General features: G+C 37.8%; 1 protein-coding gene across 1 annotated transcript in view; it reads right to left on the minus strand.

The window, feature by feature from the left end:
- The window catches only part of LOC121368045, a 69631-nt gene that overhangs the window by 8900 nt on the left and 47466 nt on the right, over positions 1-13265 (minus strand). Inside the window, exons 2-3 of the mRNA XM_041492561.1 lie at positions 9730-10809; positions 6604-6742 (exon numbers count right to left, since the gene is read on the minus strand). Of these exons, the coding sequence (XP_041348495.1) occupies positions 6604-6742; positions 9730-10809 (1219 nt within the window). The remainder of the gene's footprint in view (positions 1-6603; positions 6743-9729; positions 10810-13265) is intronic.

The raw sequence follows: 13265 nt of genomic DNA on the forward strand, positions 1-13265 counted from the left end.
GATTTAGTAGTAAACACCCTCAAACAGTTTATTAAATTTAGTAAATCTGTGAAAGTACAAATAACTTCTACAAATGCTAAATATTTTAATTGAATGATGGCTTCAACATATTTGTAGAAGAATAAAGCTATTTCTGAAAGATGTCTCCAAATATAGAATAATGTTCTTTAATTTTCTTTTTGTCTTCATCAGTTAAACAGACCAGTGGCCTTCATTGTCATTTACTGGGGCAGGACACGATAAGTTCTGGAGCCAATTTCACAAAACATTGTAAGTTTACGTCTGCGTCTAACAGTTAAACCAGTCATACATTTACAGCAGAATCTCGTCATGTCGAACTCGGAAGGGTTGATTACACCGCAATGCTTGAACCGAAAATGAAGTCCCGAGTTCCACTTTAACAATGTTGACCGAATGTTTAGGTCGAACTACCCGATGGGTCGAACAGTTTCTCGAGCACCGACAGGGTTCGAGCCAATGGGATTCAACTGTATATGATTGTGGCATCTATTCCATGCAGAAAATTACATCATTACAGAAGATGCAGCATTTTAAGGATGGAAGCAAATGAAATATGTGTACTTCAAACTATACTAGGATTACAATGGTTTGTAAAATTGGGCCATGGACTTGGTGAGTGTATATTTTATCTTATCACATGTTTTTTTTATTACCAAAGTGTTACTTTAAAAATTCAGATAAATGACACAATTATCTATAAAGAAAGGAAATGGTTTATTTAACAACGCACTCAACACATTGTATTTACAGTTATATGGCGTCGGACATATGGTTAAGGACCACACAGATATTGAGAGAAAACCCACTGTCACTACTTCATGGACTACTCTTTTTTTGATTAGCAGCAAGGGATCTTTTATATGCACCATCCCACAGACAGGATTGCACATACCATGGCCTTTGATATACCAGTCGTGGTGCACTGGATGGAACGAGAAATAGCACAATGGGCCCACCGATGGGGATCAATCTCAGACCGACCGCACAGCAAGCAAGTGTTGTACCACTGACCTATGTCCCTCCTTATTTATAAAGAAGTGTTCACACCTACACCTAGCTTTCTTCAAGTTATAAAGAAAATGGTCCCAAGTGGGGTTTTTTATAAGCAACATCGATTTTCGATATGGTGACAATGACAGGGCAATGTCAAGCTGATCAAGTGAAGGTTTTGATCTCTTCATCTTGTCATGTGAGACTTGCTGAGGAAGTAGCATGGCACATCCAGTTATGTAATCTGTGACTGCAACTTTGACACACACACACACAGACAGACACACACGTGCGCACGCACACACACACATGCACGCACAAACACATACACAAACACGCACACACATGTACATACACATACACGTGCACACAAACACACATACATATGTGCATGTGCACACACACACACACATATATGCATGTGCACACACACACACACACACATATGCATGTGCACACACACATACTACTCTACTCTAGTTTACAATTTACAATTTACAAACTTGATTGTCTTTTTGTCTTTTTCCATTTTATTTTTTTTAAATTCTTGTCTTCATAAACCTTAATGTTTATTCTGTAAATATTTGAGAGTGTCTTTTACACTGAAAGGGAGGGACTTAGCCCAGTGGTAAAGCACTCGCTTAATGTGCGGTCGGTCCGGGATCAATCCCCATAGGTGGGCCCATTGGGTTACTTCTAATTCCAGCCAATGCACCACAACTGATATATCAAAGGCATTGGTATGTGCTATCCTGGCTGTGGGATGGTGCATATAACAGATCCCTTACTGTAGTCCATGAAGTGGTGACAGCGGGTTTTCTCTCTCAATATCTGTGTGGTCCTTAACCATATGTCTGACACCTTATAACCGTAAATAAAATGTGTTGAGTGTGTCATTAAATAAAACATTTCCTTCCTTTCCTTTATAACAAACTGGGTTAGTAGGATATAAGCTGCCAATTCACGCATTCATATCACAGAATAAACAGTCATTATTGAAAGCTTGGTAGTCACAAAAGAGACTCCCACTGTACTGGGTACCACAAGGTCTGTATTGTGGAAAGAGTACACATGTTTTTGTGTTTCACAGAAAAATGGTTCAATACAACCAACAGTTTTTTGTCACGTATGTGAAAACAGATTTGATGTTCAAATAAAAAACATTCTAGGTCAGGTACATGTATGTAGTACTTTTGGCCTCCAGTGGCAGACAAATAGATAACCTAATATTTATTATTACTATTCAAAAGGAAGGGAATAAAAAAGAAGAAGAAAGGAACAGAGAGCAAAAATAAACAAATATTCCACTTGTAACTATAATAATGCATTTTTAAAAACAGCCTTATTTATCAAGGTTTATACTTTAGGAATGTTTTTTTTTTCTTCTTCTTTTTTTTCTTCTTTTATTTAACAACGCACTCAACACATTTTATTTAAGGTTATATGGCATCAGACATATGGTTAAGGACCACACAGATTTTGAGAGGAAACCCGCTGTTGCCACTACATGGGCTACTCTTTCCGATTAGCAGCAAGGGATCTTTTATTTGCGCTTCCCACAGGCAGGATAGCACAAACCATGGCCTTTGTTGAACCAGTTATGGAACACTGGTCGGTGCAAGTGGTTTACACCTACCCATTGAGCCTTGCGGAGCACTCACTCAGGGTTTGGAGTTGGTATCTGGATTAAAAATTCCATGCCTCGACTGAGATCCGAACCCAGTACCTACCAGCCTGTAGACCGATAACCTAACCATGACGCCATCGAGGCCGGTAGGAATGGCTCTATTCATGAATATTTTAGTTTACACAATGGCATTACTAAATAACCATAATTATTGTTTGTAAAATTATCTTATTGAAGTTATTCACCAAATATGTCTTTATTTCAAGAATGACTTTATTTTTGGCAATTTTTTACAAATAAAATCTATTGTTTCTTTTGTGTAACGATACCACTAGAGCATGTTGATTTATTAATCATCGGCTAATGGATCTCAAACATTTAGTAATTGTTTTACTCGTAGACTTAAAGGAAATCCATTGCATTTTTCCAATTAGTAGCAAAGGATCTTTTATATGCACTTACCACAGACAGGACAGCACATATCATGTACTTTGATATACCAGTTGTGTTGCACTGTTAATGGATGGATGGATGGATGTTTAACGACACCCCAGCACGAAAAACAAATCGGCCATTGGGTGTCAGGCAATGGTTGCACTGTTAATGTGACAACATTTTAATTTTATTAATGACTTTTAAAAATGTCCTTACCTTACCAGTATTCATCAAATCAACCTTTTTAATTTTTAAAGTGACATATCATGGACTTTGATATTCCAATTGTGGGGTCACTATTAATGTGAGAGGCAAAGCGTAGCCCAGTGGTAAAGTGCTCGCTTGATGCTTGATGCGCAGTCGGTTTGGGATCGATCCCTGTTGGTGAGCCCACTGGGCGATTTCTCGCTCCAGCCAGTGCACCACGACTGGTATACCAAAGGCTGTGGTATGTGCTATCCTATCTATGGGATGGTGCATATAAAAGATCCCTTGCTGCTAATCGAAAAGAGTAGCCCATGAAGTGTCGACAGAGGGTTTCCTCCTCAATATTTGTGTATTCCTTAACCATATGTCCGACGCCATATAACTGTAAATAAAATGTGTTGAGTGCGTCGTTAAATAAACCATTTCCTTCCTTGTTAATGTGACAACATTTTTATTTTATTAATTAATTTTAAAAATGTCCTTACCAATATTCATCAAATCAACATTTTTATTTTATTAATTAATTTTAAAAATGTCCTTACCAATATTCATCAAATCAACATTTTTATTTTATTAATTAATTTTAAAAATGTCCTTACCAATATTCATCAAATCAACATTTTTATTTTTATTAATTAATTTTAAAAATGTCCTTACCAATATTCATCAAATCAACATTTTATTTTTATTAATTAATTTTAAAAATGTCCTTACCAATATTCATCAAATCAACATTTTTATTTTATTAATTAATTTTAAAAATGTCCTTACCAATATTCATCAAATCAACATTTTTATTTTATTAATTAATTTTAAAAATGTCCTTACCAATATTCATCAAATCAACATTTTTATTTTATTAATTAATTTTAAAAATGTCCTTACCAATATTCATCAAATCAACATTTTTAATTTATTAATTAATTTTAAAAATGTCCTTACCAATATTCATCAAATCAACATTTTTATTTTATTAATTAATTTTAAAAATGTCCTTACCAATATTCATCAAATCAACATTTTTATTTTATTAATTAATTTTAAAAATGTCCTTACCAATATTCATCAAATCAACATTTTTATTTTATTAATTAATTTTAAAAATGTCCTTACCAATATTCATCAAATCAACATTTTTTATTTTATTAATTAATTTTAAAAATGTCCTTACCAATATTCATCAAATCAACATTTTTATTTTATTAATTAATTTTAAAAATGTCCTTACCAATATTCATCAAATCAACATTTTTAATTTATTAATTAATTTTAAAAATGTCCTTACCAATATTCATCAAATCAACATTTTTATTTTATTAATTAATTTTAAAAATGTCCTTACCAATATTCATCAAATCAACATTTTTAATTTTTGAAGTGACCTTATTCAGTAAACCATGCAACTTTGTTTTTATTTTAAGACTGACCTAGTTTTTGATGTAATATAACATGATTTACAGCAATAAGACTTCAAAGTTCTAAAGAATTTTTATTTCAGGGTGTACAGCACACTGTGAAGTGGACCGACACCCTGTAGACCAAGAAGAAAGCCGAATGAATGGGTAGACCCAAAAGATCACTCAATGATGACGATACAAATTATGGTCTGGGATCTTCAATAGAATACGATGATATTATCATAGGCACTGGGAGCATAATGTCATTATTGACAGCCACAGGTGGGCAATTCAAAGTATGTGTGACAGTATTTAAACACAAAGGGGTAGGACTTCCCACAAGCCACTGGATTATATTATTGTTGTTAAGTCACCAAAAAATGCCATCACAGGAAATATGCAGATACGACAAAAATGAATGTTTAGAAAGAAGTTATGAAATATTTTAAGTTTTGCATGGTGAAAGATAGCAATTTTTCATTTTTAAAATGACACATTCAACACTTTTTTATTTATGGTTATATGGAGCCTGAGAAAAGTTAGGAAATATTTGCAGTTTTTCATTTTTAAAATGACACATTCAACACATTTTTATTTATGGTTATATGGTGTCTGACATGTTTTAAAGGACCATACAGATAATAAGAGTGGAAACCTGCTGCTGCCACACCATGAGCTATTCTTTTCGATCATTAGTAAAAGACCTTTTATATGCACCATTCCACATTCCACGGTCGGTTTGGGATCAATCTCCGTCAGTGGGCCCATGTGGCTATTTCTCGCTCCAGCCAGTGCACCATGACTGGTACATCAAAGGCCGTGGTATGTGCTATCCTGTCTATGGGATGGTGCATATAAAAGAACCTTTACTGCTAATTGAAAAGAATAGCCCATGAAATGGCGACAGCGGGTTTCCTCTCTCAATATCTGTGTGGTCCTTAACCATATTTCCTTCCTTCCTTCACTAGTGGTCCATCACTGGTGATGGTTATCAGCAGTCTATTACTCATTATAACCAATGTTGGTGTGACAGTGAATTTGGAATATGACCATTCTGATCCCAATCAGTTTTGAACCATCATACTGATCTTATCTGGTCTAAAACTAATAAGCTACAAACATGTATGTACACGTGGAAAATTATGAAGCACCACCTAGTTTTGACAATATGTCTTATACTTCACAAGGCTGGTAGGTACTGGGTTCGGATTCCAGTCGAGGCATGGGATTTTTAATCCAGATACTGACTCCAAACCCTGAGTGAGTGCTCCGCAAGGCTAAATGGGTAGGTGTAAACCACTTGCACTGACCAGTGATCCATAACTGGTTCAACGAAGGCCATGGTTTGTGCTATCCTGCCTGTGGGAAGTGCAAATAAAAGATCCCTTGCTGCTAATCGGAAAGAGTAGCCCATGTAGTGGCGACAGCGGGTTTCCTCTCAAAACCTGTGTGGTTCTTAACCATATGTCTGACGTCATATAACCGTAAATAAAATGTGTTGAGTGTGTCGTTAAATAAAACATTTCTTTCTTTCTTTATACTTCACAAGTAATTGTGACCATTTGTAAGTTACAAAACACTGAAATTAATGTTCTGTGTATACATCATACAGGGGAATATTGAAAAAGATTGACAGCAAGTGTCACTGTTGTTATATCAATCTTTAATGTATTCTACAGAAAAAGACAGAATCCATAAATATGGATAAAGATGTACGATAATTAACTATTGAGTTAGAATTACACTGATGTGCTTCTCATTAGTAATTTATTCATGTCATCTTGGTAAATACCCAATAGATACAAAATATGTAAAAAAAAAAAAAACTATTTGTAGGTGCATTTTTGTCTGCACTACAATTCAGGTGGTATATGGTATATATATCCCAACCTAATACTACATGTATTTAGAAGACATTAAGCAAACCTGAGTATGGCTGATCTGCAGCCTGAATGCTGATAATAACGTTCCAGGCTTTCCTCATCAACGTGACTGCTTCAGCGTGAGTCAGGTGGGTGAAGTCTGTGCCGTTTACCTCCAGAATTTTGTCACCAATCTTCAGACCCTGCGTATAAAACAATAACAAGCATTCTGAAAGTACTGCTAAAGCAATACATGTACATGTCCCCTACACCATGGAAGTTAAACCTGGTCTGTAACAGTACATGATAAAGCTATACACACATTTTTAGCTCAATATCTTAAGGCATTATAAAAATAAAGTCCAGAAAACAAATTTTCGTATCTTGTAAGTTCAAGGGCTCTAAAATGTGTAAATTGCCATGAAAGTCAAACATGGTCTGTAACAGTACATTATAAAGATATACACAAAATTTCAGCTCAATATCTTGAGGAATTGTGAAAAAAAAGCATCCGGAAAAACTATATATGGGACAGACAGACAGACTAACAGACTGAAGGATGGATGGACGGAGATAAAACCTATAGTATAGTCCCCTCCGGTTGGAACAGTAGTGGACTAATAAGCAACCTTTCTCAACACCCACATCATAACTTGACTTTAATTATTAGTAACTGGCTATCATAAAAGTATTCGAACTGAATCAGCTGAAATTATACAAATAAAATCTCTTTGAGAGACTGTTTTTAAACTATTAACTTTTTAAATTACAATGTTACCACTCCCATCATTCACAGAATAATTTCACTTTGATTATTAGTTTTTAGCTGGAATTTAAAAAAAAAGAAGATATTTGTTTGAAACCCTGTGTGAAAATAATAATAAAATGCTACACCAAGTGAAAATAGTGAAAATGGTTAGCCAGGTGATATTAACAAGTCAGTAGATGTATACATATGGGTAGGTACTTTAATGCGGCATTGGATGGAATTTGCTTCGAAATATTTCCTAGGATACCCTTATGTAAGCACAATATACAACTTATACCAGATAAAATAACACAAAAGTTAGAGAAACTAATCACATACATAGCAAGTATTAAATCTACTTCAAACAATTAAAAAGAAAATGTGAAGAATATCATGTATCAAGGTATCTGCCCTATAACAGATTGGCTTGAAAAATTAAGTCATAACCATGATGGTGACTGCTCCCCCTAGCTTTTTTTCTCCAGCTGTCCTTCGGTGAAGGTGGACGTGTCAACGTGCGCTCTCGAGATGCCCCCCCACCTGGGGGGACTGATTGCCAGCTTCGGCCCGATGTTGGAGTTCCGGGTCACGTATACCGGGTCACGGGCGACCGTGACTTTGGTGTATGGTGACCCGCCTCCACAGAAACGGAAAGGGGGGACTGGAAGAGGAAGAAGAAGGAAGAAACCGGTGCTAGGGAAGGCCCAGGGGGGGACAAAGCTGGTGGCTCAACCGCCAGTGGCGCTCCCTCCTGTGATACCGCCCCCACCGAGTCCTCCGGAGAGGACGCAACCACTTGTGGAGCCTGCATCCCCGGAACGGCCGTACACCACCCAGGAAATCGTGAGATTCAAACGGACGAGTGTGCCACCACCGACTTCAACCTCCACCCCAAAGACGACGACTCCGGTGCAGCGGTCAACAACGACCGCTCCCGTCGAGTCGCCACATGGACTTGTTGTTCCGGCGACGAAAAGGAAGGCAACATCACCGACCACCCAGCCAGCCAAGACCAAGCCGCCGCCGGAATCCGCTCCCCCTGTTGACGACGAATGGACCATTGCCATCAGTGGACTTCGCCGTCATCTCCACCAGTACATACAGGGGGACACGCAGAAACCACAACTACTTCGGGGAGGATATTCGAACCACCACTGGAAGACCATGGAGGACGGCAGCAGTTACGAGCTTCATTCCAGGATCTTCAATGAAACCAAGGGAATAGTCGTTACGCACCGAAGGGACCAGACCTACAGACAGTGCATCCTGTTTGCTGAACTGGACAACAGATCGATCCACAGGATGCTACAAGCGGTCTGCGGCCCCGACTATTCCAAGGTGGTCCAACATCTACAGCAGATCAGGGATAAGCTGCCGTCGCTCCGAGACACTCCAAGCTCCCCGAAGTAGTACAACCTTACCTAGGACAGGTATCCTCCTTTTTTGGGCTTAGTTGGACTTTAAACTTTTTCGATCGAGCTTCAAAATCTTTATGTTTATTTTTTTATAAATAGTCCAACGCAATTTACTTTGGCGCCCGTTCAATTGCTCAAATCACCTTAAAACCTTTTTGGCCGAGCAGTCAAACTTATTTTTGGGTTTAAATTCTTAGTCCGGACATGATGTTAGGTGCAGTTATTCTCCGTAGACTTTAGCTTTTTCTAGTTAGACCCGAAGGAATCGAAATTCAGCCAGTCAGAACACGGCCCATTTTCGGTGTCTACTAGTCGGTCCGCGCAGTCGCTGGACACAACTAAATTCTTATTCCAAAATCTGCCCACTTCAAACTTATCCCCCACCCTTTTCTGTCCTGGACTTAGTCACTGGCAAAGGCCAGAGATTATGCCCAGGACAGACATGCTTGAAACCTTCGTGGTATATGAGCATGTAAATAAATATTGGATTGGATTGCTCCCCCTAGACCTACATTTCATATATCGGGGGAGGTGGGGGGGGGGATCTGGGGACACACCTCAGCTATCTGGGCTGTCTGTCCAGGACAATGGGTCAGTGGTTAGTTGTTAGTGAGACAGAAGTTGCTGTAGTGGCCTTATACCTACCCAATGAGTAGGAGGTGATACCGGGCTGTAAATCTACAGTCCATCCCATAGGGAATGCCTTTTTCCATGCTATGGAAATGACTACAGGCTATTTATTTCTGAGCTGATTGTTTTCTAAATTGGACACAAAAATAGTACTTATTTTTTTATTTCCAAAACACTTTAACTTTTCTTCTTATGTCAAACAAAACTGAAATTAATTACATTAAAAAAATATAAAAAATTTGTAGGAGGATGGGACAGACTATAGTATCAACCAGCCTCAATTCCGATGACTTAATCACTAGAACCTCTCTAAACTGGATACCCTTAAAATCTGAACTTTTTACTTGGTCCTGTGTAGAGGAGTTTCACTCTATATTAAATGTGAATCTATTCCTACCTGTTTTTCTGCCTGACTGTCTTTCTCCACCACGAACACCACAATGGACGTTCCGTACTCTTTACCTCCCTTTATCCCCAGCCCGAGACTCCCGTCTTCGCGTCGACGCAGAAGTACGGTGCGTCGTATGATCCGGTGAGACGGGGATTCCACATTTAATGCCACATTATTATGGTGCGATGAATACGGAGGTTTTGAGGTGCCAGATCCTCCAACGAGAGTATGTCCATTAGGAACTCTGTTGTGTGAAGACACAGATGACTGTTTTTGCACCACCGGTTTCGACACCGACTGATTTTGCACCACTGGTTTTGACACCGATTGTTTTGGCACCGATTGTTTTTTTCGTTCTGACTGTTTGGTTAATGTCTGCAAGTTGGAATCATTATGATTGCAAGCCACAGAATGCTGGGGTGATGAAACAGAAGAACTGTTATCATCATCAGAAAATCCATTAACCTGTTGGATATTGGTGAAGATCTTTGCTTCCTCTTTGGTGATGGTGCCGTTCTGCGACGTATCATCTATCTCACTGTATACTCCACTCGTCATACTTGTGCCTGGGAGTGAATTCAAATCAGCACCATTGGAGTCTAAGCACATTTTTAAGTCGGAGAACGAAAACTGTTTCTCGAATCCCGTGGAGATGACCTGAAACTGTCCCGATTCATCGCGCGCAATGACTTTAGGATCACTTCTCAATGAATTCCGGTGACCCTGCGTGAAGTATTTCAAAAACGCTTCGTACATAGGAAACTGGATGGAACACAGTTTGTGGAAGTCTTGTTGCAGCTGTTTGGGTAGTCGGCTGCTGAGTTCCAGCAACAGGATGAGTTTGTCGGTGGAGGTGATGACGTTCTTCAGCTGGGTGCACAGTGACGGGACTGATTTGGAGATCCGGAAGTGCTGCAGGGCCTGCTTGAATTTCAGACATTCCTCGTCGGTGAGCAGCTCTTGAGCAAGGTTCTTCAGGATTACCTCCCCTCTCCTGTTCTCCGTCATGGCGAGGTGGCGGAGGTGTCGCTTCTGGGCACGGAGCAGAGGCTTCCACGTGTGGCTCGGTTGCGGATATTGCAAGACCTGCAATAAGAATATCATTAAATTTATTGTCTGTCAGAGTATTAAGGCAAAATCTCTTTGAATATACATTGTATAAGATAGTGCAAGACATGCAATAGGAATATCATTCAATTTATTGTCTGTCAGAGTATGTATTAAGGCAAAATCTCTTTCCATATATAAGATAGTGCAAGACATGCAATAGGAATATTCACTTATTGTCTGTCAGAGTATGTATTAAGGCAAAATCTCTTTCAATATATAAGATAGTGCAAGACCTGCAATAGGAATATCATTCAATTTATTGTCTGTCAGAGTATTAAGGCAAAATGTTTTTTCAGAATGTGAGATATTTCCGACATCAAATCAGTAGGAGTAATAAAAGAAAATATAGAAACTAAATAAGTAAATGAAAGGGATGGATGGATGGATGGACAGATGGACGGACGGACGGATGGACGGATGGATGAATGAATGAATGAATGAATGAATGAATAACAGGTGGGTTTTGTTTAACGACACCACTGGAGCACATTGATTAACTAATCATCGGCTATTGGACGTAACACATTTCTTAATTCACACAGATTGTATTCAGAGGAAATCTGCCAGAGTTTTCATTAGCATCAAAGAATCTTTTATATGCATTTCCCCCAATATAGGACAGCACTTACCACAGACTTTGATACACCAGCCGTGGGGCACTGACTGGGATGGGAATAACCCAAATGGGTTTGCTGAAGAAGTTCAAATAAATAAATAAGTTATCCATATAAATATATTGTTAGTATACCTTACCATATTCCTCTTTTAAAATTTCTCCAACACATTGTAATAATAATAATAATAGATAATAATAGATTTTTATTTCAGATCAGAGATCCATAGAACATATATAAACATCACATACAAAACTGATTACATAATAATAATACATGTACTAATGGTATTTTCGTTCACAGAACTATTCTGTAGTTAGAACATATGCATATCTTATATTGTCAAGAATAATAGGCTTACTTATAGTCCGTCCCATCATTCTATTAAAATGTTTTTTGTAAATAATTTCAGTTTGGTTTGATGTAAGAAAAAAGTAAAAGTGTTTTGGAAATAACAAAGAAATACAATTTGTGTGTGCAAGTTATAAATCAATCGGCTCGGAAATAAATAACTTGTAGTGAATTACATAGTATGAAAACAATGTGATTGCTGTGGGACGGACTATAGAAGCACTACAAAGCATTTGCTAAAAGCTAACACTTACAAACTGGTTTAGTGATGCCTGAGCTAACTCTGTGAGAGTAAAAGGTTTCAAGATCATGTTTTCAGGTGGTATCTTAATCAATCTAAGAACAAATAACTACTGTGTGTAGGCGGTACAGTTCAGGTCCAGACATAGGGAGTGCAATGGCTGCGTACACACTCCCCTGTAGGAAAATTAAAAACAAGTGTGTTTTGTTGAATGACAGCACTAGAGCACACTGATTTATTAATCAAGGGATCTTTTATATGCACCATCCCACAGACAGGATAGCACATACCACAACCTTTGATATACCAGTCGTGGTGCACTGGCTAGAATGAGAAATAGCCCATTGGGCCCACCGATGGGGATTGATCCCAAACTGACTGTGCATCAAGCGAACAATTTACCACTGGGTTACATCTCGCCCAATTAAAACCAAAAGCATTATATTAGCTCCACCTTATTAAAAGAAAAGAAAACGAAAATCAAAACAAAACAAAAACATCCACTTTTACAACAACAAAAATTAACACCATAAACAAAACATCTTTTGTACATGTTTGCATTTAAACCATTAAAATCGTCTTGAAGTTTTTGTTTAAAAAAACAAACAACAATATATATATACATTTTCCACAGTCCTTTTTTAAAAATCAGTACAGAAAATAACCTCTCTAAACCAGATACCTCTTAAAACCGAACATTTTACTCAGCCCCGAGGGTGTCCGGTTTAGAGGGGTTTCACTGTATATACACATGTATATATATTTTACATTATACATGTATTGAAAAATAGAAATACAGAGAAAAATTATGGTTCAGAAAAATAATGCGAGGGCAGTGAAAGTAATTGTTAGCAGTTCATGTTACAGCCATCTATATGTTGTTATTGTTAATGACTAGTAGGCACACACACACACACACACACACACACACACACACACATATATACACACACACACACACACACACATATACACACACACACACACACACACACACACACACACACACAGACACACAGGATTTCGGTGGGTAAGAGTGCATGTGGAGGAGGGATACACTTTAAAAAGTGAAGCTTCAATGGCAGTATTTAAAAATAAGTAGAAATATTTGTTGTTCATATATTTTTAACTTTTGTCTCCCTTAATTTTACCCCTGATCTGGACCTGAATGGCATTTTTTGAAAACCATGTTTCATCCATTTGACATTTATCTGTATCCAAACAAC

Source organism: Gigantopelta aegis, chromosome 3 (genome assembly GCF_016097555.1).
Source record: "Gigantopelta aegis isolate Gae_Host chromosome 3, Gae_host_genome, whole genome shotgun sequence".
NCBI lineage: Eukaryota > Metazoa > Mollusca > Gastropoda > Neomphalida > Peltospiridae > Gigantopelta > Gigantopelta aegis.